This window comes from Myotis myotis, unplaced genomic scaffold (genome assembly GCF_014108235.1).
Source record: "Myotis myotis isolate mMyoMyo1 unplaced genomic scaffold, mMyoMyo1.p scaffold_m19_p_17, whole genome shotgun sequence".
Classification (NCBI taxonomy): domain Eukaryota; kingdom Metazoa; phylum Chordata; class Mammalia; order Chiroptera; family Vespertilionidae; genus Myotis; species Myotis myotis.
The window spans coordinates 13,843,137-13,868,268 of NW_023416321.1; the positions used below are offsets into that span (position 1 = coordinate 13,843,137).

General features: G+C 43.9%; 2 protein-coding genes across 4 annotated transcripts in view; one reads left to right on the forward strand and one right to left on the reverse strand.

Annotated features, from left to right (window-relative positions):
* Window positions 1–506: 506 nt before the first annotated feature.
* Window positions 507–3,506, reverse strand: CCDC103 (coiled-coil domain containing 103). 2 transcript variants are annotated; one of them, XM_036340002.1, is made up of 4 exons: window positions 3,400–3,506; window positions 2,360–2,511; window positions 1,819–1,951; window positions 507–988 (listed from the first exon to the last, which is right to left on the reverse strand). In XM_036340002.1, the coding sequence occupies exons 2-4, from the start codon at window positions 2,500–2,502 to the stop codon at window positions 536–538; spliced, it is 729 nt and encodes a 242-aa protein (XP_036195895.1). In that variant the 5' UTR covers window positions 2,503–2,511; window positions 3,400–3,506; the 3' UTR covers window positions 507–535. The 2 variants fall into 2 exon arrangements, with proteins under 2 accessions (XP_036195895.1, XP_036195894.1); XM_036340001.1 differs by having other exon boundaries at window positions 3,167–3,506.
* Window positions 3,507–3,727: 221 nt separating this feature from the next.
* The window catches only part of EFTUD2 (elongation factor Tu GTP binding domain containing 2), a 36,056-nt gene continuing 14,651 nt past the window's right edge, over window positions 3,728–25,132 (forward strand). The window contains exons 1-11 of one of the 2 annotated variants that reach the window (XM_036339999.1): window positions 3,728–3,863; window positions 7,971–8,079; window positions 12,800–12,965; window positions 13,842–13,920; window positions 15,479–15,554; window positions 16,040–16,105; window positions 17,300–17,335; window positions 18,444–18,534; window positions 19,316–19,398; window positions 21,599–21,765; window positions 24,131–24,255. In XM_036339999.1, coding sequence (XP_036195892.1) covers window positions 7,975–8,079; window positions 12,800–12,965; window positions 13,842–13,920; window positions 15,479–15,554; window positions 16,040–16,105; window positions 17,300–17,335; window positions 18,444–18,534; window positions 19,316–19,398; window positions 21,599–21,765; window positions 24,131–24,255 — 994 coding nt within the window. In that variant the 5' untranslated portion in view covers window positions 3,728–3,863; window positions 7,971–7,974. Of the gene's footprint in view, window positions 3,864–7,970; window positions 8,080–12,799; window positions 12,966–13,841; window positions 13,921–15,478; window positions 15,555–16,039; window positions 16,106–17,299; window positions 17,336–18,443; window positions 18,535–19,315; window positions 19,399–21,598; window positions 21,766–24,130; window positions 24,256–25,132 lie in introns of those variants that run through there. The other variant, XM_036339998.1, reaches the window with a different exon arrangement.

Genomic DNA, 25,132 nt, shown 5'->3' on the forward strand with positions numbered 1-25,132 from the left:
CCTGGGAGGTTGGCCAGACCTAAACTGATGGCTTGGGGCTTTCCCAGAAGCAACCTGCACAGGACCTCAGCCCCTGGGGAAAAATACATCTCAAATGAGGTAGCATTTGACCATTTGCTGATCAAATGCCCATTCATTGGTTTTACGTTATGAATATTCTTGTTAAAAGCTATGGAGATCAGTATTGGTTTATTACTGAAGATTAATGATTTTCCTTCTTCCCTTTTTTGGGTAGAGGCCTTACGAGTGTAGCCAGCATTTGGTGGGCCACAGCTGTGACAGACTCTGAGGGTGGGAAGGAAAGCTCTTTTAACTTTCTGGGCCCTTGACCATCCTGTGGATCTACACAGTTCAGAATATCAGGCCACAGAGGGGCTGGAGAAGAGGGGAAGATTAGATGCTAGCTTTTGCTCTGAAGATTTCAAGTTGAGAAGGGAAGTCGGTATGGGCTTCTTAATACAATTCTGCGGAGCCCCCAAGGTAGCCAAAACATGCTGCCAGTGACCTCTGGGGGCCTCGGAAGATAATGGCCCCATCAATCCACTTGGTACAACCCTAGCAGTTCTTGTAGGAGACTTTCCTCCTCCTGGAGCCCACCAGGCTGCTCCTCCAGACCCTGCTCCTCCTGGCTGAGCCCCTCCTTCGTGGGTCTAGGGGTGCCCATGGCCTGCAGCTTCTGAAACAAGCTTCTGCAGCTCTCTCTCTCTGCGTGGCTCATCAGGCTCAGGTTCAGGGCAAAGCGCCCGGTACTGGCCAGGCCGCGCAAGATCCCCAGCACCACCAGCCGGTCAGCCGGCCTCACATGATCAGCCAGTGCCATCAGCAGCTCCCCCAGGAGTCCGAACCCCACGTCCGTCTGGAAGAGGTGGCCCAGCTTGGGACCTCCGAGCTGCAGCAGGGCCTGGTAGCGCTCTGGCCCACGCCGCAAGTATCGCCGCCAATCACGGTAGAACTCTGCTGAGGTCGCGGGCTGCAGGAGTGTTTTCTCCTGGATGGCAAAAGCAGAAAAGGGAACCCAGAGCTTTTCCAGCTGCTCTATGACAGTGAGAGTGAGGGAAGCCTCTGGGTTCTCAGCTGAACTCTGCTATTGCTCTCTGAGCACTGGAAAGCCTGTGGTCCACGGCGGCCGCCTTTTCAGACGAGGGAGGGTCTCAAAGAACCCAGGCCTGGTTTGAGATTCTCAGTTGTACCAGGATATTCCTACTGAGGAATGTGAGAGTAGGGGTTTTCACTCTGAGCAGAGCAGAGGGGACGACTGAAAACCTCAGGAAGAGAGAAAGAACTCAAGGGGAGTGTTAAGGATCTGTCAGGCTAGGTCTCCCTGCCAACACTGCCATAGGATTGTTATACTATACACCAGGGGTCCTCAAACTACGGCCCGCGGGCCACATGCAAATACAAATATTGTATTTGTTCCCGTTTCGTTTTTTTACTTCAAAATAAGATATGTGCAGTGTGCATAGGAATTTGTTCATAGTTTTTTTTTTTAAACTATAGTCCGGCCCTCCAACGGTCTGAGGGACAGTGAACTGGCCCCCTGTTTAAAAAGTTTGAGGACCCCTGCTGTACACCGTATAACCCAGAGCGACCCCAACCTGACCTGTGAATGCAGGTTAAAGGACAGAGACCTGCCTAGCTCAACTTTCTGATTTGTTCTGCCCAATTTAACTCCCCTCACCATCCGATGGTTGTTCTTTCTGGGATCAGAGGCAGAAGCCTGCCTCTGTTGGGTTAACAGGAGAAACAAGGAGAAGGTATGTGTTGTAAGAAGACAGGACTGGAGCTTTACGGCAGAGAAGCCTGCTGGGCCTCACCTACCGGGGAGATCTCAGTGGTTTCGTCCTGAGAGGTCCTTCTTGGAGTAGTGTGACAGTTCCAGGGCACAGTCCTCTTTCCTCCTATCTTGTCCTTCCGCTCCAGTGGCTTGAGATGCGATGCAAGGACAATACCCCTGCAGGCAAAGGGCAGAGATGAAGGGATAGACCTGATGATGTCTGTGGGTGTGAGGTGGCTGGACTTTGCATGATAGAGGCTGAACCTGTTGGCAGGTCAATCTGACAACAGTAACAATAACAGCAGCAGCAGCAATAGCTGACAGCTTTTAGGTACTTCCCATGTCCCAGACATTCTCCTCAAAAATCTTACAGGTAATAACTCGTGTGATCATAGTAATGGTTATTCTCTCTTACGGATGAGGAATAGAGGCTCACAGAGGTTAAATAACTTGCATAAGAGGACACAGGTAGCAGAGGACAGGACCAGGACTAAGCCCAGAATTGTCTGACTCCAAAGCACATGCTCTTAATCCACTACAGTCCACCATTCCAGGGGGACCTGAGAAAAATGACATTGAGCCAACCTGAACTCCTCATAGGAAGCCACCCTCTGCTCCACGGCCCGAAACTTGGCAGCATTCTCCCTCTGGTACTTCTCATCAGCAGTAACGGCAGCCTGCAACTCTTTCTCCAAAGCTTTGAAGTCAATGATGTCATTCCTTTCCATGGCCTGTGCCTGGGAAGGAACAGAGAATGGACATCACTGGAAGGTCAGTAACAGGGGAAGGAACGTGGATTCTTCGCTGGCCCACAAAATGACCCAAAAGCACTCCGGACATCTTGTCACTTATATTGAAGGGTTTACAAAATCTAGTTCTCTACTTTATAGAGTTACACAGTGAGGGCGTGCTTAAGATTTGTTGTCACTGAAAAGAGACTGACTTTCAGTGTGGAGCTGTACCTTAATTTCGTATTCTGCCTCTAAGAATTGGCGCTTTCAGTGAGGAAGTGTATGGATCTCAGAATTCAGTCCCTTCACTCTTCCACATAGCGAGTTGCTGGGATTGAGGAGAACCTCACACAAAAGCAGAACTATGGTTAGCTACTCTTGAGCCCAGGGATAAATTTTCATCCATCATTAAATGTCTTTAATGAGAAAGAATACTTTTCACCCAAACCAAATACAATGACTGAGCAGGAAATCAAGTAGAAGGGGCTTATATGATCCCTGTCCCAAATTCCTCGGTCCAGCCCAGGGCTGGAGGACTAGGTACTGAGGAGACCTATTTAGTTCTGCCTCTGTACTTCTGTAGCCTCCATGTAGGAGGCCGATTGGCCTGTTCTACAGGGAGATCACCTATATGGGTTCTAGTTTTGGCGCTTGCTTTTACCTGTTGTGAGACCTCTTTGAGCCTCAGATTCCTGGTGCTTTGAGCAAGATGTTATGCCTGAGTCATCATCAACAGCCCTAGGGCAGGGTAGCGGAATGTCTGCAACCAAGCCTAGAGCCCTCCCTCTTCACCCCAACCAAGAAGGGGGCTGGGCTGGCCAGGAATTGAACTCAGATGTTCTGGCTCCTGTCCAGTTCTGAGCCCTACCCGGTCGGTGAATAAACAGAACTAACCCTATTGCTCCCCTGACTGTCACCCCAGCAGCCCTGGCCTTGGTTCCCTTGCTTTCTCTGGGGACGCTCAGATACTCCGCAACAGAACAGCTCAGTGCAGACCCGGCACAGCCGCTGTGGTTGCCTAGCAACTGCTCCCACAGCCTGCCCACGTGATCGGCTCGAAGGCCCCCTTTCAGTGTGGTCCCGACGCGCCTGATCAGATTCAGGCCCCTTCAGGCCCCACTCTGTTTAGAGTAGCCCACGCCTCAGTTTGGGGGCCTGCAGCTCCAGCTCTCCCGTTCCTGTGTCCGCGGACGCCATTCCTCCGAGCTAGTGCTCAGGCAGAGGGCTGTCCGCGGCAGAAACGCGACCGCGGCGTCTGCGGGGTCCTTCGGGGCAGCAGGCGCAGGCAGCGGCGCGGCGTGGGCCGGAAGCGCGGGCTCCGTCGGGCTGCTCGGAGGCTTTGGCTGAGCCGGAGGGAGGTGAGTTGACGCGCCACGGGGTGGGAGAGTTGCTCCGGGTGGGAAAGGAGACTGTTGTCAGATCTGGGAGGGAGTTTATATGCTATCGCCTCTTTTATTTTACAGATGGGTAAATTGGGGTGTGGAACGGGAAAGGAATGAAAGCGCCCCCTTCCCTAGGCAGGAGTCATTCTCTCACTGTTCAGCCCCCTCTCCGGCTCGATCTGTGCCATCTTCACTCCTGTGCCAAACTCGCTCCGTGCTTATTCCGTGTTCCTTTGCGAGCCTGCGTTATAGCGGGAAGCTGCAGTGAGGTTTGATGCCTGAAGTTACCAGTTTTGTGCAACTGTAGGCAAGCCAGCTATCTTCTCTGTGCCTTGTTGGAGTCATTCATTCATTCGTTCATTCAGCAAATACTTATTGAGGCCCTGTATTGTGCCAGGCACTAAGTGAAATGGAGTCCTCGCTTCAATTGTGGTTGGGGAGATGACAGTAAACGCATGTATAAATAGATTTCAGCTAGTGGTAAGTGTTAATAAGAATAAAACAGTGTGTATGGAGGACTTTTATAGAGTGGCAATTGAAGGTTTCGCAGAAAACGTGACATTTTCATAGAGACCTGAGTGAAATGAAGGAGCAAGGTATAAATATCCAAAGGAAGAGCATTTCAGAGGAGGATAGCCAGTACCATGGCCTTGAAGTAGAAATTAGCTTGGTTTGTCCCGTGAATGTCTTTATATAAACATTTCTGCTGTAACTTCATGGTTTTGGGAGAATGAAATTGGCATAGATGTGATAGCTCTTTGGAAGTGTAAAGAATCTCTATGCATATTTAAAGTTATTGTAATAGTTTATATTAGTTACTGGTCCTTGGGGCTCTTCTCTATTTTGTCTACAATCAACACTCTCAACAGGTTGCATTAGGGATTAACCTATTGCAAGAAATAACAGTATCTCAAAATTTAACATTCCATTTACTTAATATTTAACAGTGCCTACTTAGGCATTGTCAGGTAGGCGCAAAGAACACAGGGTTCCTGGATTTAAGAATAGCCAAAAATGCCCGGCCAGCATGGCTCAATGGTTGAGTGTCAACCTATGAACCCGGAGGTCACGGTTCAATTCCTAATCAGGGCACATGCCCGGGTTGTGGGCTCGATCTCCAGTAAGGGGTGTGCAGGAGGCAGCTGGTCAATGCTTCTCTCACATCATTGATGTTTCTATCTCTCCCTCTCCCTTCCTTTCTGAAATCAATTAAAAATATATTTTTAAGAAAGCAAAAAAATTGAGAGGGTTAGGGGGTCAATGGGGAAAAAGGGGGCCATCTGTAATACTTTTAACAATAAAGATAAATTTCTTAAAAAGAATAGCAGCCCAGCTTCCGTGGCTCAGTGGTTGAGTGTCAACCTATGAACCAGGAGGTCATGATTCGATTCCCAGTCAGGGCATATGCCTGGTCCCCATTGTGGGGCGTGCAGGAAGCAGCCAGTCAGTGATCCCCTATCATCACTGATGTTTCTATCTCTCTTTCCCTCTCCCTTCCTCTCTGAAATCAATAAAAATATATTTTTTAAAATAGCCAAAAAATAATGCTGACTAACATTTATTGCGTCTGGGACGCTGATAAATTCATGCAATGGAAATTATGCACTCCATTTTCCAGTTAAGGAAACAGGTTTAGAGAGTTGAAGTAGCTTACCTGAAGTTACATAGTTATTAAGTGACAAAGTTAGGACTCACATCCAAGTCTTCCAATTCCAGAGCCCAAGCCCTTAACCCATGTTCTGATCTATTTATGACTTGTAAGCTATAGAGTTGTTGGTGAGGGTAATCAGTATAGTTAACTGCCATGCAAAACAATTAAATACTGGTAAAGCTGCAGAAGACGATAGCAGCATAGGGGAGTGAGAAATTGAGGATCCAGAAAAGCTTGAAAGGGGCGGCATTTGAACTGTACTTTGAATAGAATTTCAGTAATTGAAGTAGAGAAAACCACAAGCTACGTATTAATTAAAAAGAGAAAACAAGTAACTTTACAATAGAAAAGCCTGTCAGACACCACTGTAATCAAGTGATTACAGTAACTTCACAATTAATGGGACAAATTAAAATCCGATACCACCTGATAGGAGATGCACTAAAAAGAACACAGCATCACCCTAGCCGGTTTTGCAGAGTGGATAGAGCATCGGCCTGCAGACTGAAGGGTCCCGATTTGATTCCGGTCAAGGGCACATGCCTGGGTTGCGGGCTCAATCCCCAGTAGGGGGTGTGCAGGAGGCAGCCAATCAATGAATCTCTCATCATTGATGTTTCTATCTCTCTCCCTCTCCCTTCCTTTCTGAAGTCAATAAAAACGTATCTTAAAAAAAAACACACACAGCATTACATCTGTGATGTCCCTGCTAGAAATGCATAACCTTAATCTAATCATTAGGAAACATCAGGCAAACCCAAGTTAAGGGACATTCCACAAACTTACTAGCCTGTAATCTTCAAAAGTGTTAAGTCATAAAAGTCAGAGAAAGACAGGAACTGTTCCAGAGCAAGACGAAAGGCATGACTGCTAAATGCAAACATGCAATCCTAGGTTGGATCCTTTGCTGTGCAGGACATTGTTAGAACAGTTTGTGAACGTTTGAGGGTCTGTGAATTAGGTGATAATAATGTGTCTGATTTTGATGGTTGTATTTGTTTTGTTCTGTTTTTGTTTATTCTCACTTGGGGATATTTTTTCCATTGATCTTTAGAACAGTGGAAGGAAGAGAGGGAAGGGGGAAAAGAGAGAGAGAAACATTGATGTGAGAGAGATACTTGATTGGTTGCTTCCCGCATGGGGATTGAACCTGCAACCAAGGTGCATGCCCTTGACCTGGAATCGAACCTGAGACCCTTCAGTGCAAGGGCTGACACTCAAACCGCCAGGGAATGTTCCTGTTTGTAGGAATCACACACACGACAGCAGTCGTTGGCAAACCTTTTCTATAGTAAATATTTTAGGCTTTCTGGGCCATATGGGCTCAGTTGCAGCTACTTAGCTCTGCTGTTACAGTGTGAAAGCGGCTATAGACAATATAAATGATTGCGCATGGCTGTGTTCCAATAAAGCTGTTTTTATAGGCATTGAAATTTGAATTTCATTAATTTTCACATATCATGAAATATTATTCTTTTGATTTTTCAACTATTTAAAAATGTAAAATTCTTGCCCTAGCTGGCTTCGCTCAGTGGATAGAGCGTCAGCCTGTGGACTGAAGGGTCCCAGGTTCGATTCCAGCCAAGGGCACATGCCTGGGTTGCGGGCTCAGTCCCCAGGAGGGGGTGTGCAGGAGGCAGCCGATCAATGATTCTTTCTCATCATTGATGTTTCTATCTCTCTCTCCTTCTCCCTTCCTCTCTGAAATCAATAAAGAAATATATTTTTTTTAAAAAAATGTAAAATTCTTAGTTTGAGGCTTTATAAAATCAGGCAACAGGCCAGATTTGGCCACAGGCCATAATGTGTCAACTCCTACAGTAAACCTTTAAGGGGTGATGAGGCATTGTGTCAGCAACTTATCCTATCCTATATAATAAAAGCTCAACGACCTAACCACAGAACGACTGGTCAACCAGTCACTATGACGTGCACTGATCACCAGGGGGCAGACGCTCAACACAGGAGCTGCCCCCTTGTAATCAGTGCGCTCGCACAATGGGAGCGCCACTGGGCTGACCGGGATGAGTGGCGCTCCCACTGCAGGAGCAGCCGCTCAGAGGGTGGGTCCACAGACCTCAGCTGACCGGGAGGAGCCGCACTCCCATAGCAGGTGGATTCCCACAGGCCACGCCCCCACCAGTGCACGAATCCCATGCACCAGGCCTCTAGTTCTCAGATAATTCAAGAAAAATAAAGTTATTTATACTAGTTTTGAAGCCTTCTGGTATTAAGTTATTTTTTTAAATTAGTATTAAAAGAAGAAGAGTATGTAAACAGACAATGAGTTGGTGTAATTGGAAAGGAAATGTGTGAAGGGATATGGTCAACTATAAGCTTTGACATATAAAGTTTATAAATTTGCATGTGGGGCCATGTTGTGGAGGCCTTGATTACCTTGTCTGAATCTAACTCCTCTTCTTGAATTTTAGCATCATGGATACTGACTTGTATGATGAGTTTGGGAATTATATTGGACCAGAGCTAGATTCTGATGAAGATGATGATGAATTGGGCAGAGAGACCAAAGATCTTGATGAGGTAAGACAAATATATTGCTTTTTTCTTCTCTCTCTGTTTAAAAACAAAAACACAAAACAATAAAGTACTGAATCCTCTATGCTCCCATAATATACCATGGTACATTATAATATGCCCTCCTGGGGTCTCATAGTGCCCTAAGAAAACTTAGCTACTAAAGTTCCAAAAGAAAATATAAGGTAGTCACCTTTTCCAAGTGCAGCTGCACTGGGAACTCCCTCAGAAGCTCAGGTTTTGAAAGAGGAATAAAAGCAGTAGAAAGAGAAAGTGCAGATTCCTATGACTCCCCTTCAGGAGAGCTATGGAGGATGAAGTCCAGAGTGGTCTGAGACTTGCAAAAGACACTGAAGATGCTCCTATGTTTTAGCAGTGTTCAAAACCAGAAGTAGGTAGGCCCACTGCTCATCGGTGGAGGTGTGACATTAATAAAACAGCAGAGAACCAGAATCACAGTCCTGGCTGCCATCTGTACTCTCCGTCAGGAAAAATGTCCTTCAAAGTAGAAACAATAGAAAAAACACTAGGAAAAGAAAATTGAAGCCATATATGTGAGGGGAAAAGAGAGCATCTTGGGGCCTTAGCTGTGTTCGAGTCTCCAAGTCCAGATGCATTAGGTCCTGGATGGGGGAGACCTTGTGGAGGTCACCTGAGAGCCACTGTGGTCATCTGTAAGAAACAGGACTGGCTGTGGTGCTAGAAAGTGAATCGGGCAACTCGTCCTGCTTTTCAGAGATGGAGATAAGGCACTGCATTTCAGAAACTACAGGCTAGAAGTGTGCTATGCATGCATGGTAAAAATTATGGAAGGAGTTTTAAAACAGATGACTTGAAACACTTAGAAAGCTTGTGTGAGTTTTATAAAAATTTCCTCTTGCCGAAACCGGTTTGGCTCAGTGGATAGAGCGTCGGCCTGCGGACTGAGAGGTCCCAGGTTCGATTCCGGTCAAGGGCATGTTACCTGGGTTGCGGGCATATCCCCAGTGGGAGATGTGCAGGAGGCAGCTGATCGATGATTCTCTCTCATCGATGTTTCTAACTCTCTATCTCTCTCCCTTCCTCTCTGTAAAAAATCGATAAAATATATTTAAAAAAAAAAAAATTTCCTCTTGATACAATTACTAGATTGAGATATAGGTCAGGTATATGCTGTGGATACTATATATCTTGATTTGAGCAAGGCATCTGATATATTATTTTTCTTATAAATCAGTTATTTTTTCTTAAAAATATTACTTTAGCCTGGCCAGAGTGGCTCAGTGGTTGAGCGTGGACCCATGAATGAAAAGGTTGCTGGTTTGATTACCAGGGTCAGGGCACATGCCCAGGTTGCCGTTTGATCCCCAGTAGGGGGTGTGCAAGAGGCAGCCAATCAATGATTTTCTAAAGATATATTTAAGAATATCATTTTAAAGCAGTGGTTCTGAACCTTCTGGCCCTTTAAATATAGTTCCTCGCCAAACCAGTTTGGCTCAGTGGAGAGAGCATCGGCCTGCGGACTGAAGGGTCCCAGGTTCGATTCCGGTCAAGGGCATGTACCTTGGTTGCAGGCACATCCCCAGTAGGAAGTGTGCAGGAGGCAGCTGGTCGATGTTTCTCTCTCATCAATGTTTATAACTCTCTATCCCTCTCCCTCCCTCTCTATAAAAAAAATAAATAAATAAAGTATATTAAAAAAAATATATATATATATATATATATATATATAGTTCCTCATGTTGTGACCCAACCATAAAATTATTTTCGTTGCTACTTCATAACTGTAATGTTGCTACTGTTATGAATCATAATGTAAATATCTGATATGCAGGATGGTCTTAGGCGACCCCTGTGAAAGGGTTGTTCGACCGCCAGAGGGGTCACGACCCACAGGTTGAGAACCACTGTTTTAAAAAGATATTATATACGTAATTAATGAACACATTCTCATTCAAACAAAATAGAAAGTATATTTTGATTCTTATTCCATTTCACTCCCCTTCCCAAAGTAACCACTGTAACTCATGACATCCTTGTGGAAAGTATAGGGCAGTGATGGTGAACCTATGGCATGCATGTCAGAGGTGACACGCAAACTCGTTTTTTTGGTTGATTTTTCTTTGTTAAATGGCATTTAAATATATAAAATAAATATCAAAAATATAAAGCTTTGTTTTACTATGGTGGCAAATATCAAAAAATTTCTATATGTGGCACGGCACCAGAGTTAAGTTAGGGTTTTTCAAAATGCTGACACGCCGAGCTCAGAAGGTTCGCCATCACTGGTATAGGGGCTGGGTCATAACAGGAGACAAGGTCACAGCCATTGAATAATTGGATGGAAAGAGTTTTGATTATGAGTCACTGCCAGAGCTCTTATGACATGCCCCGGGCATCTGTGCTCGGGCCCATCCTTTTCAACCTTCTTCTCAATGACTTAGGTAAAGATAAAGTAGTTTATAAAATTTGGACCTCACATAAGCTAATATATTGGATAACAGAATCTAAATTCAAAATGATCCCAACAAACTTGAATTGCAGGCTAAATAAAGCCCAAGAAATCATTCGTTAAGAATTTATAGAGCACTTATTATTTGCAAGGAATCATGAGGCAGGGAGAGCCAAGGCATTATCTCTGCCCTCCAGGAACATATGCTTGCCAGGGGAGATGAAGCACATACAAAAGTGTTTTTAATATGAGACAGGGAGGGACAAGAGCCGTTTAAGACATATTAACTTATATCCATGGTAATAGGATAAAAGGAGAGATTACTCCTGGTGGGATGACCAAGAAAAATATCGGAGGAAAGCACATTCAAAGTGAAGCCAAATAAAGGGTTGGCATCTCTAGAGACAGGAACTAGAATGATTAATGATTGTCTAGGTTGGGGCATGGAATCGGGAAGTGATGGCTGAATGATCTAAAATTGATTGCAGTGATGATTGCACAACTCTGAGTACACTAAAAAACCATAACATTGTGCACTTAAAATTGGTGAGTTGAGAGAAATGTGAATTTTATCCCACTAAAGCTGTTAAGAGCAACAAAACCATATAGTTAGGCTGTGTGTGAATGTTCTGGTCAAGGTCACCAGTGACCTCTGTTCTGGATCCAGTCCCCATCTTACTAGGCCTTTCTGTAGCATCTGACTAGCCCAGCTGATCACTTCCTCTTGCCTTGGCTTCCAGGGAATCCCCAGGTTTTCCTCCTCTTCACTGGCTGGCCCTTCTCAGTCTTTGCCGCTGGTTTCTCCTCATCTCCCTGACCTATAACCGTCGACAGGTCCCAGGGCTCCATTCCTGATACCTTTTCTCGGCCTATACTCGGTCCCCTGGTGATCTCATCCAGTCTGTCAAATACTTTCTATTCACTGAGGACTCTCAAATTTATATCTCCAGCCTGGACCTTTCTCTTGAACCTCAGCTTTGTACGTGTAACTGCCTTCTTGGCTTCTCTACTGGATGTCTAATAGGGCAGCGGCCGCCAACCGGTGGTCTGTGGACCACTGGTGGTCCATGAGTCCGAAAGATTGGCGACCACTGTAATAGGGCATCTCAAACTTAGCAGATCTAAGACCTAAATACTGAGCCTCCCCACCTCCCTATCCCCACCCCCCACCATTAGAATGCACTTTTTTTTTTAAAATCTCCTATTCCACCTCCCTGCTCCAACATCCCATGTAATATATTTATTGTCCTCGGGCAGAGAGGCTGTAAGAGGCCGATATTAAACTGACAGGAGCAGACATTGTGCTTGAACTTACCCAAAAGGCCACGAAGTGATTAGAATACACTTTTTTTTTTTTTTAATATATTTTATTGATTTTTCACAGAGAGGAAGGGAGAGAGATAGAAAGTTAGAAACATCGATGAGAGAGAAACATCGATCAGCTGCCTCCTGCACATCTCCCACTGGGAATGTGCCCGCAACCCAGGTACACGCCCTTGACCGGAATCAAACCCAGGACCCTTGAGTCCGCAGGCCGACGCTCTATCCACTGAGCCAAACCGGTTTCGGCAGCTTTTAATTTTTTTAATCTGTAAATTCTTTATTAGTTAAGGAATTACAAATGTGTCCTCATCCCCGCCCCCCCCCCCCCATTATCCCCCATCCCCACACACACACACACTCATGCTCTCATCCCCCTGTTGTCCATGTCCATTGGTTTGGCTTATATACATGCATACAAGTCCTTTGGTTGATCAGTGTGTTTAACATTTTAAGGAGCTGCCAAATAGTTTCACAAAGTGACTGCACCATTTTACATTGCTAGCACCAGCAGGAGAGTTCCAATTTCTCCGCATCCTCACCAACACCTGTTGTTTTCTGTAAGAAAGTCTTTTTCTAGAACAGTTCAGTGAATCTAAGTGAACATTTTAAAGGTAGGGGCTTATTCCCAGTTTCTATCTCTGCTTCCTGGCTTCTGCCCTTGGAAGGAATTATTTTCCCCTTAAAAGGGCGTGTTGTGAAAAGCCACTTGTTTTCTCCCATCTTGATCCACTTGTGACCAGTGGCTCACACTTAGGAAGGAGCTCGTTCGAATGAGCAGAGCCATCTGAAGCCTTGGCTTTATAGTCTTCTCTTTGTGAAGGATCTTGCAAGAGTAGAACCTGCCCCACTGACTCGAGCACAGAACTCAAAATCAGAGGCTGTCACACATGTGAAGTCATTGCTCTTAACTCGTGAAATGTCAGTTATTGAGCAGGAAGAGTGTGTGCCTCTTACAGCCTCTCTTGCTTTTAGATGGATGACGATGATGATGACGATGATGTAGGCGACCACGATGAAGACCACCCCGGGATGGAGGTGGTGCTGCATGAAGACAAGAAGTACTACCCCACCGCTGAAGAGGTGTACGGTCCTGAGGTGGAGACCATCGTTCAGGAGGAAGACACCCAGCCCCTCACGGGTATGTCAGGAGGCTCTGAGTTGTGAGAGCAACAGTGAAACTAGAACACTTCATTTCATAGCCATCCGCAAACTTGAGAATTCAGTGAATGAACTGATTAATTTTTCTTTACCTCCTTCAGGTACCATTTCTGGATTGAGAGTCACTTAACCCTGGTTTTTTGTTTATTTGTTTTAATCCTCACCCGGGGATATTTTTCCATTGATTTTTAAAGAGAGTGGAAGGGAGGGGGAGAGACAGAGAAAGAGAGAAACATCTATGTGAGAGAGACACATCAATTGGTTACCTCCCACACGAACCCCAACCAGGGCCAGAGATCTAGCCTGCAACCGAGGTACATGCCCTTGACTGGTATAAAACCTGGGACCCTTAGGTCCATGGGCCAACACTCTATCCACTGAGCCAAACTGGCTAGGGCAATCCTGTTTTAATATTCAATAAAACTCATAGCTTTTTTTCTAGGGAAATAAGAGTTATTTCTTCATTTATCTAATATCTGTTTAGGTGCTTGAAGACTGTATTTAAGTTCTCCCACCAAATAATCCCAACTCCTTGAACCAATCCTCGTGATGCTTATTTTCTAAGGAGCTGCGTTCTGTAAGTGCAAGGAGAGGTTTTGAACTGGCATTGACCTCAGCCTATATCCAGTCCCTCTCCCTGTGTCCCACAAAATGAAGTTCAAACTCAGCCCACAATTCTCCTCTACTGTCTTGTGCAAAACAGCATTCCCAGAACTTCCTCAACATCTGAGTGATCCTTGAAAATAACAAATTGATATCACATATCATGCATTCCGAAAGCTAAGCCTAATGGAACAGAGCTCTGTATTTTTATGTTTTCTGCCTACCTGCACATCATTACTTTTTTTCCCCCCAGAACCTATTATTAAGCCAGTGAAAACCAAGAAATTCACTCTGATGGAGCAGACGTTACCTGTCACGGTGTATGAAATGGAGTAAGTTGTAAGGCCTCTCAGCCTCTCTTCATGGGTAGTGTAGGTTCGTTATTTCATGGGGGTATAGGAAGTGGTTTGGGTTGAAGTAGCCACTGAATTTCAAAAGCAGAATCTCTCTCTACAATTTTCCAAGATTTCCTTTCAGTTTATATGGTTTCTGGGATATTTAGTTTCATTCTTAACTTTTCTCTTGGCTCTCATCCATATCTCAGCTGTTTTCTCTTCTTCCAAATCTCTAGTTTGGTATTGAAAGCCGTAGTTCTCAGAGAGTACTAAGTATTATAATTGTCAGTGTTGGGCCACCAGAGCCTATTTTGACTCAGCAAAATTGCTAAGTGTTTTGGAAGCATAACGATTCTATTTTGAAAAGGAGGGCAAAAGTAGGTAGGTGTACAGGGTGGGCAAAAGTAGGTTTACAGTGTGAGTATGTGAAACAGTTTATTCCCTCTTTTTTTATTTTTTTTTAATAATTCTTTATTATTGAAAGTATTACATATATCCCCCTTTCTCCCCCATTAACCCCCTCCAGCCCATCCCCCCATCCTCGCCCCAGGCCTTCAGCACCCTATTGTCTATGTCCATGGGTTATGCATATATGCATACAAGGTCTTTGGTTCATTACCTACCACTCACCCAGAAACAGTTTATTCTTGAATTATTATTTATTGATTATTATATTATTTTCCATACAAATACTGTAAACCTGCTTTGCCTAACCCTGTATGTATGGAATAATTTAGACTCTTCAAACTGTTTTTGCAAATATTTAAACTGATTAATTCACTTGCATGGCCCTCGTATATTAAAGTGTTTGTGGCTCACTATTAGATAATGAAGCTTTTTTTAGCCACATTGTCATCTCGTATGTTCAAAAGAGTGGAGTCCCTCATCAAATGTTCAGCTCACCTACCATCATTTAGACATTTTTGAAGCAACTTTTCAGTTATCTTCAGAACTTGCTTCATATTCCTTTCTGTTCTCAATGGTGATTATTTTAAATCTCCAGTCTTTGAAAGTAGACTTGATCTTTTTAAAGAGCCAAAGTCATCTGAAGGCTACTTACCATAAATAATGTGGGTGATAAGCAAGAAAGACAATGCTGGTTTTGGTAAAGATGGAAGTTCTCTGCTCCGCATTGTTAGATGCCGTTTGTTTTGTTAACTAGCTCTGATGACAGTTTTAAAAGAGAAACTCCCAAAGTTATTTTAAGTCCCTTTAGCATCAGTGGAATAAATGGATAGCATTCAGTCTGAAGATTTTGAAAGGGATAGTACTTGTTTATGTGTGTTAGTTCTGGTATTGGTTTTGTTTCTTTTTCCCCTTGCTTTCTAACTCTTATTATTTTGCTGTTGAAATCCTCGTGAGACTTTGCAGATTGTGTCACTTTCATGGATAAGTCTATTCCATCCCCAAAGCCAGAACTATGTAGGTGTAGAAATTCGCATCTGCCTCCAAGCACTGTTGGTCTGAAAGTTGTTCCTGAGCAACTAAAAATTCCTAAAACGCTTTTGCGCCCCTCCCCACTTAAAACCTTTTCAAATTTCCTTCCTCCTTTCAGTTTCTTGGCAGATCTGATGGATAACTCAGAACTCATCAGAAATGTGACCCTTTGTGGCCATCTCCATCATGGCAAGGTGAGAGAACTTTTAGCTGCTTGGGACAGGATTTCTCTTCGTTCCTGCTCATTTCTTCAGCCCTCAGCGTCATAGGTTGGGGTTTGAGCCCGTAAGGCTGGACCTCCTGACTCTGGGACCTCTGTGCTTATTGTGGAACCTCAATGTGAAATTCTAGCTTTTCCTAATCAGCATGCGGAGCCTGTTAGTAAACCACTTGCATGCCCAAGCCTTGTGTCTGCAGCTGGACAGAAAAGGGAAAAATGAGCCTTACTCTGATTTTATATGACTTTATTTCCCTGGGGATGCTTGTCCAAGAAAGATTGCATCTTTCATTTGAAAATAATCCTGTGGTTTCGGTGTTGATCCTTTGCTGTCCCATAATCCTCCTTGTTCTCTTCCTCCTCTCCTTATCCCTAAATGATGTGTTGTATTGGGAGCCGGGGGAAGAGTAGAATAGATTTTCCTCTGTGGTTGGCAGGTTTTAACCTTCTCTTTCCTTTCAGACGTGTTTTGTAGATTGTTTAATAGAGCAGACTCACCCGGAAATCAGAAAGCGCTATGACCAGGATGTAAGTAGAAGTTCTGTTGAGGGTTTAGGATAAGCCATTCAGAATATACAGGGGGTCTCTCTCTCCCACTCCCCTCAGCCTTCTCACTCACTATAAATAATGACGCCTTCAAAGTGCTGCTTTATGCTTGTAATCTCTATTAATTGCCTTTAAGAAAATAATTACAACTTTATCAGGAGCATAAAGAATATTAATCTGCAGTATTTTGAGATGATCCGTTCTGCACTTGGGATCCCTCCTCTCTTCTGATATATTCTGACTTTTTTTATTGTTGTTAATCCTTACTCGAGGATATTTTTCCATTGATTTTTTTAGAGAGTAGAAGGGAGGGGGAGAGACAGAGAGAGGGAAACATTGATGTGAGAGAGATACATCAGTTGGTTGCCTCCTGTTCGCACCCTGATCAGGGCTGGGGATCGATCCTCTAACCGAGGTACATGCACATGGCCAGGACCTTTCAGTCCACAGGCCGACGCTCTGTCCACTGAGCGAAACCAGCTAGGGCTTTTATAGCCACTTCTTTTTTCTTTCTTTTGTTTTTATTTTTTATTGATTTTTAGAGAGAGGGGAAGGCAGAGGGCTAAATAGAAACATCAATAAGAGAAAAACATCATCAACTGACTGCCTCCTGGGCATATGCCCTGACGGGGAATTGAACCAGCAACCTTTGGGTTCATGGGTCAATGCTCAACCACTGAGCTATACTGGCCGGCTATAGCCTATTTTTTCCTGTCATAATATTAAAAGCTTCCTCTATAAATATAATACAATTGGACTGTGTTGTTTTCATGATAAATTTACATGCCTATGAGTGAGGCCAAGTGTGGCTGCAAGTCTCAGTGTAATAATTGTTCAGTCTCTGCCAGATTGACTGTTTTGACATGGGCGGGTTCCATGAAGGCTGGATGGGTCTCCCTTTACCACGCTAAGAATTGGGTGCATTTGGTATAATTTAGTTTTCCAGCTATACCTGGTCTTCAAACACACATCCCAGAAACACACATGCAGGGGCATTTTCCATCTGTGAAGGCACTGGTCTCATTGTCTGGAATTTCTGTAGGGAGACCCTGCTCTTTTCATATATTTTCTTCCTGAGGCAGAAACCTTGAGTTGGGAAGTGGTGGGGGAAAGTTTGATCATTTGTGTGGGAGAGGAGTCTGAATTCAGTTGGTAACAACAGTTTATTTTTTTCAGCTATGCTACACTGACATCCTCTTCACAGAGCAAGAGGTAAGCTTGCTTTGGGAACTCTGACTGTTCCCACACCAGACCCAGCAATAGTTTTGTAGGGAGAATAGGGAGTCTTTATGATAACACTTCGGTCCATACCACAAACCCCTCTCTCACTCCCAGCTCTTTATCTCCTAGCTTCTACCTTCCAGTCATCCCAGGATTTCTAACTTAAAAGAGAGCTGGCTAGGCAAGCTGTAAGATAAAAGGGAGGAACCCTCCTGTCCTTGACTGGATTTGATGTGGTCTAATAGGGCAAATACTAAGAGATGATGTGTACGTTTGTAAGTTATGCAGAAGCCAACATGATTTTTAAAATTATGCTTAAAATCTGTAAGATGACTTCATCCATATGAAAAGGCCTTTCTGGGAGTAGCTTCTCTCTCTTTTTTTTAAACCTTACTGGGGATCAAGCCGGAAACCCAGGCATGTTCCCTAACCAGGAATCAAACCAGCAATCTTTTGGTCCATGGGTTGATGCTGAACCACTGAGCCACACTGGCCGGATGCTACTGTTGTTTCTTAATATATTTATTTGACTAGAGTTTAATAATTATTCCCTATTATAGTTTTTTTATTGATTTCAGAGAGGAAGGGAGAGAGACTAACATCAATGATGAGAGAGAATCATTGATTGGCTGCCTCCTGCACACCCCCCATTGGGGATCAAGCCCACAACCTGGGCATGTGCCCTTGCCTGGAATTGAACCTGGGACTCTTCAGTCTGCAGGGTAATGCTCTATCCACTGACCCAAACCGGCTAGGGCCCCTGTTATAGTTTTTTTTTTACTGTTTTTAGCCTAAAATGCCCCCGATTGTTTCTTTTTACTTACCTAATGCTTGGTTATTATTTTTGTTTCCAGTGTATGAGGAGGATAAAACTTGTTTTACTTTTTTGGTATTTGAACCAACCTCCCTCCCCAAATGCTGTTTAACATTAAGATATTTCATCTTCAAGGTCATTCTGGTTGGATGGCTAGATACAAATTATACCTACCACAAAGAGATAAATGCGTGTAATTTACTAGCAACTGGCAAACCCCAGGAGCAGAGTGAACCCCTCTTGTATAGGAAGAAGACTTGAACACTCTCTTTTTGTGGCTTTCAGAGAGGTGTTGGCATCAAAAGCACTCCTGTGACAGTGGTTTTGCCAGATACTAAAGGGAAATCTTACCTCTTCAATATCATGGACACTCCAGGTAGGACATTCCTTGACCCCTCTTTGCTTCTGACTAGTTAATTAGCAAGTGCTGTGCTCCAGGCTTTCCATTTGCTCCTCTCTTTATTCTTCTCTAGAATATTGAAATTTTAGGAAATTTTATTCATTTATTCACTGGAGCCTGCTCAGGCCCCATGCTGGACGCTATGGTAACAAAGGTGAGTCAGACATGGTTCCCCCCTCAGGCAGGCTCAGTCTTTTGAAGGAGATTATGGCAGCAGCACACCAACTGCTTGCTGGTGGGCACGCAGGTTACCGTGGGAGCAGGGTGCCTTGCCCCGTGTCTGGCTCTTTCTCTTTTGGAGAAGACCAAGTGGGGCAGAGTTTTAAACAGGAAAATTTGAATTTTAACAGGCTGGTCTTCCTTGCCCAATGCCCTCATACCTGTCAGCCCTGCCCCCCACCAGCATCTGGCCAGGTACTATCTCCCTTGCTCCTGGCCTTCCTTTGCTTTTCTCCTGCGGCCAAACTGTCTTCTGTTCCACAGAACTCTGCTTACTGCTGAGTAGACTAATGTGAATGTGAATATGTTATGCCCTCCTGGCTAAAACACTTTCTTCTTTTTGTGGGACCTCTGTATACAAGTTTAATCCAAGGATGTGACTCTACTGGTGGAATTTTATTCACCACAGATTGCTGTGGGGAGAAGGGGAAGGGAAACTGGGAGTTTGCAGTACCCCCCAGACCACCTACCAGTTATTGTGCTCATCCTGCCACCACACAAGTGGCAGCTTAGTGACTTAGTTGTATTTGCTTTACAGGACATGTGAACTTCTCTGATGAGGTCACGGCTGGCCTGCGCATCTCAGATGGAGTGGTGCTTTTCATCGATGCTGCCGAGGGCGTGAGTCTGGACCCCTACTCCCTGTTAGGTTTGCCCACCCACAATGCCCAGAGCACTGAGCAAGCTGGGAATCAGAGAACATGAGAGTCTGTGGGATTAAGGCTCATATTTGCTCTAAAACTAAGGAAATAAATGAAGTTCAAAATTAGTTCTCAGTCCAGGGAAGTTTAAAATGAATGATAAGGACCCATTGCTATTCAGAAAAATATAAAATGACAAATGTAAATAAAAGGAAGGGAGGTGAGCATATTCATATAAATGGATTTTAAATATTAATGAATGTTTTTAATCATAAGAGAAATTGGAGTTAAAGGACCTAGGGTGTCTTTTATATTTCTAAATTGAAAGATTAGATAAATTGGCTAACTTCATTCATGTTGTCATTAGTGAGAGAGCCAGCAGAGGGAGCCAGAATTGCCTTTATTAAATTGATTTTGTTTTGGAAAAATTTCAGATTTATTGAAAAGTTGCAAGTACAAAGAACTCAGCTTCATTTGCTTTGTAATTCTTTCTGTACGTGTATACGCATACTCACACGTGTGTGTATTCTTCCCTTGAACCATTTGAAAGTAAAATATTTCAGAATGTATTTCCTAAGAACAAAGACATTCATTTACATAACCATAGCACAGCTACCAAAATCAGGGACTTTAACCTTGATACATTTTGTTGTACAGATCTTTTTCTATAAAACTTAGTCTTACTAGTTGTCTCATAATGTCTTTTATAGAATTTTTTTCCTGGCATGCTGCATAGCATTTAGTCTTCATGTCTCTTTAGTTTCTTTTAATTGGTTAGAACTCTTCTGTTACCTTCTTGGTCTTTTATGAATTGACATGAAGAGCACACACCATTTATTTTGGAGGATGTCTGTTTGGGTGTGTCTGCTGTTTCCTCGTGATGATGTTCAGGTGACTTTTGGCAGGAATACTACCCAAGCATACTGTGTTCTTATTAGTCCATCCCATCAGGAGGCCCATGATGCCACCTTATCGCATTGGCGATGTTAACTTTGATCACTTGATTAAGGCAGATCTATCAGCTTTTTTCAATGTAAAACTACAGTGTTCCCCTTTGTAATACATAATTTGTGGAGGGATACCCTGAGTCTGGTATACATTCTATTCCAGTTTTTATCATTTAGTCATCATTCCTAGCTTGTTTTTATAATAATTGCAGGTGGTGATTGTCTGACTCGTATTATTCTTTCTGTATTTATTGGTTGGAATTCTGCTGAAGGAAGAGCTTTCTCTTCTCTCCGATTTGCTCATTTATTATCAGTGTGGATACATGGATTTTTATTTTACTCTGTGGGTTATAATCCATTGTTTTGATACTCTAGTTATCCCAGATTTGGCTAGTGAGAGCTCCTTCAGGCAGACTTCTTTATCCTTTTGACCTGTCCCATCCTTTTTTTAAAAAAGTACTTCCTTACTTTTAGGCACAAAAAGATGTTCTAGAACAGTGATGGCGAACCTATGACACGCGTGTCAGGTGACACGCGAACTCACTTTTTTGGTTGATTTTTCTTTGTTAAATGGCATTTAAATATATAAACTAAATATCAAAAATATAAGTCTTTGTTTTACTATGGTTGCAAATATCAAAAAATTTCTATATGTGACACGGCACCAGAGTTAAGTTAGGGTTTTTCAAAATGCTGACACGCCGAGCTCAAAAGGTTTGCCATCACTGTTCTAGACTCATCTTGTACTTTCCCTGCCCCAGTCCTTGGATCAGCCACTTCTCCAAGGAACTCTGACTCTTTATAGTGGGGACTGGTATTTAGAAACATCAGGACATGTTCCTCGCTACTGGGGTACGTTGCTTCTTGGTCCTTTCACTGAACACAAATGATATATATCATACATATCTGTAACTATTTTTACTCATATATTAGAAAATCATTGACACAGCAAAAATGAAAGAACGCATTCGTTTATCCTAATGCCTGCACTTCCAGTTTAGCACCACGGGTTCTTTCTAATTCTCCTGTCCCTTCTCCAGCACTGAGAAACCTGGCTCCCAACATCATCAGTGTATTTATTCGTGAATCTGCCTTCGGGCAAGATGCCATCTGATTGCACCCAGCAGTCTCGGTCCCCTCTTTTCCTCGTGCTTCCTGTTGTACAATAGCGCCCTCTTTGACTTCGCTCTGGACTTTCCTGCCCTCTTGGCTCTGACCGCCTGTGCCTCCCAGGTGATGCTGAACACGGAGCGGCTGATCAAGCACGCGGTGCAGGAGCGGCTGGCGGTCACCGTGTGCATCAACAAGATCGACCGGCTCATCCTGGAGCTGAAGCTGCCGCCCACGGACGCCTATTACAAGCTGCGCCACATTGTGGACGAGGTCAACGGATTGATAAGGTAGAGGGACCCTGGCAGTGTCCTCAGGGACTCTGATGTTTATAAATTTTAACCTTGAACTCTGGAGGCAACTTGGATTTCTTGGCGTGTGTTGATGAGCGTATTGGATGGGGCTAGAAGCTCACTGCATGGCTCTACAGCAGCGGTTCTCAACCCTCCTAATGCCGCGACCCTTTAATACAGCTCCTCCTGTGGTGGTGACCCCCAATTTCATTGTTACAAATTGAACATAATTAAAGCATAGTGATTAATCACAAAAACAATATGTAATTATATATGTGTTTTCCAGTGGTCTTAGGCAACCCCCTGTGAAAGGGTCGTTCGACCCCCAAAGGGGTCGCGACCCACAGGTTGAGAACCGCTGCTCTACGGGAACTGACTCCACAGCCTGGCTTCCTTCACTTTCTGCCTTAACCACTTGTGCACACATCTTCACACATCTTCAATTTTGTATTGTGGTCAGTTCCTTGAGCTCTAAAAACAGTCTCATCTTCACCTCATACCAGGCATGTAAAGTTGGGCAAATTACTTAAGCTTTTAGAGCCTCAGTTTCTGCTTCTGTAAAAGGGGATAATAATAATATTTGCCTTATGATATGGTATAAGAAATTAAATTGATATCTGATGGAACACGCTGGGCACAGTGCTTAGCAGTAACTGATCAGTGAATAATGCTAGCTGCTCTTACCTTATTAGCACTCAGTAAATGAGGGGGCTGTTGGCTGTTGTTTCTGGATATAGCTGCTTTATGAGATAGGTTTACAAGGGCTTACATTAATAAGTATGACATTAATAAGTATGATGGTTGGAAGACATAGAATACAGTATCAAGGTGGCTTTGAAGAATAGGTTAAAGGTGAATTAAAGACAGTTATCTGTAGGCTGAAGAATGTACTGGATGACTTCTTGAGGCCCCTCAAAGGGCCCAGGAAGAGACCATCCTACAGAGAGGACACCTCTCCAGCTGAGGATTGCGGGCACTACCTCCATGGCCAGAGACTGATTGACGTGCAGGAGCTTCTCTGGTTGCAGCACTGATTACTACCAGGGATACCTCCTCCCTGTCTCTGGAAGGGCTGAGAATGACTAGAGCCTAAAATAATACCAAGAATCCCAAATATGAAATGATAAACCTCTTCGGAAAGGGAGATGGGGTGGGATAGGACTAAATCCCGATCAGCCAAAATAGGAAGTCACGAAGTCATGTTTAAGCCTCTAAACAAGAAATAGCCATGTTAAACATATTATTTAGGAATATGGGGGTAAATGCTTTAAAAGCAGCTTTGAAAGAATTGAAAGCAGTTGCCTCTGGGGAGCATAACTTGGGAGTGAAGTAGGGGACTGCTCTTTATAATCCAATACTTTTATTTCTAAATTAAGAAACTCCATAAAACATTGTGTAGTAAGGATAGGGTTGTGGATTTGATCCCTGTACAACTAATTTTGTTATAAATATTAGTGGACTTGTGATGCTGTTGCTTCTGCATGACTTTTAAGACATAGTTCTTTTTAAATAATTTATTGTTGAAATTATTACATATGTTCCCTTTTTTCCCCCATTGACTCCCGCTTGTCCGCCCCGCCCCCCTCCACCCCAGGACTTAAGCACTCTATTGTTTGTGTCAATGGGTTATGCATATAAGACACAAAGTTTTAACACACATTTTTAAAATAAGCCCTAGCCGGTTTGGCTCAGTGGATAGAGCATCAGCCTACAGACTGAAGGGTCCTGGGTTCAATTCCGTCAAGGGTACATGCCGGGGTTGTGGGCTTGATCTCCAGAAAGGGGTGTGTAGGAGGCAGCCAATCAATGATTCTCTCTCATCATTGATGTTTTCTCTCTCCCTCTCCTTTCCTCTCTGAAATCAATAAAAATATATTTTAAAAAAATAAAATGAAAATAAAACAAGCCAAACAAAATAGAAGCAAGATCTTTAGGGCGGTGAGAATGGGGAGCAAAGTTACTTTTCTTTTACTCGTGCATTCGTTCATTTACACTGGTGTATGTCTATTTGTGTTTGTAAGATTGAGATTTCTCCAGAATGTACTTCTCTCCGATCGCATTAGACTCATTTCCTGTGTTCTAAGACCTTTGTCTCTATCCTCCAAGTTTTCCCTGTCTGTCCGGTGCAGTTAACTTCTCCAAGATCATGCAGTGTTCCCAGCTCTGGGAAGTCCGCTTGTTACTGTGAGTTAGCGGACAACTTCATCATGTCACTTTCTTGGGCCCGGCTGTTGGCAAAGCTGACTGTATTATGTAAGCCCAGTGGAGGGCAAGGGCTGGAGAGGCTGTGATACTGAGTCTCTGCCCTCTGCCCTTGGTGTGTGTCAGCCTGGCTGTGCACTCATGACCGTCTCTGTTTCAGCATGTATTCCACTGATGAGAACCTGATCCTGTCCCCACTCCTGGGCAACGTCTGCTTCTCCAGCTCCCAGTACAGCATCTGCTTCACTCTGGGCTCCTTTGCCAAGATCTATGCTGACACGTTCGGTAAGTCTGGCTGGCAGTCTGTCTCGCCTGTCTCCCCAGAGTCCTGTGTGTCTTTCCTGCTGAATCGTTTAGAAATTGGCTTCAATCAACTGTTATTCTCACATTTCGGGCTTTTTTTTGGCCCCTAGACTCTTTCTTTAGGCTCAGTGGTTTCCAAACACTAGAACAAGAAAGGTAACTAGGAAGAATGAAGAAAGAGCTCCTTTAGGAATAAGACTCTCTCCTAGAGGAATTATCTACGCTCACAAAGCCCCTTCAGATCTCTTCCCCAAAGATGAAGCCTCTAAAATAATAATAATAATAATAAAAAAAAAGATGAAGCCTCCCTCATTAGTAGTGTCTAGGCAGGTAGAAAGTTTATAGACCCACTTAAGAATTCATGATATGCAGTCAGTGCAGGTGATTCTCTGCTGCGATGCCCAGTTGAATGATCTTATAGGTTCGTGGAGCCTCGACCAGCTTCCCATCTCAAGAGGCTCCTGCACTCCTCTGTACCTCTCTGCCTCCTTCAGATTCCAGTAGGCACCATGTCCTGTGTCGTGTGTCAAATTCTGTGCTTCATTAGAAGGGTCATATTACCCTGTTTTTATTTTATTTTTAATCCTCACCTGAGAATATGTATCCATTGATTTTTTTAGAGAGAGAGGAAAGTAGAGAAACATCGATGTGAGAGAGAAACATCAATCGGTTGCCTCCCATACGCGCTCCAACTGTGGGTGGAACCTACCACCTAGGTATGTACCTTGACTGGCAATCAAACCCGCGATCTTCTGGTGCATGGGACGACACTCCAACCAACTGAGCCGCGCGGCCAGGCGGTCCTCCTGTTTTCAGAGCTGAGGGGACAGGCTCTGTTAGAGGTCTCACAGCTGGCAGG

Coding starts and splice junctions, on each gene's coding strand:
- CCDC103 (XM_036340002.1), bottom strand. CDS start 2,502: ATGGAAAGGAATGACATCATTGACTTCAAAGCTTTGGAGAAAGAGTTG. Junction 1,952..2,359: donor GCTTCCTATGAGGAGTTCAG/GTTGGCTCAATG, acceptor CTTTGCCTGCAG/GGGTATTGTCCTTGCATCGC. Junction 989..1,818: donor AAACCACTGAGATCTCCCCG/GTAGGTGAGGCC, acceptor TTTGCCATCCAG/GAGAAAACACTCCTGCAGCC.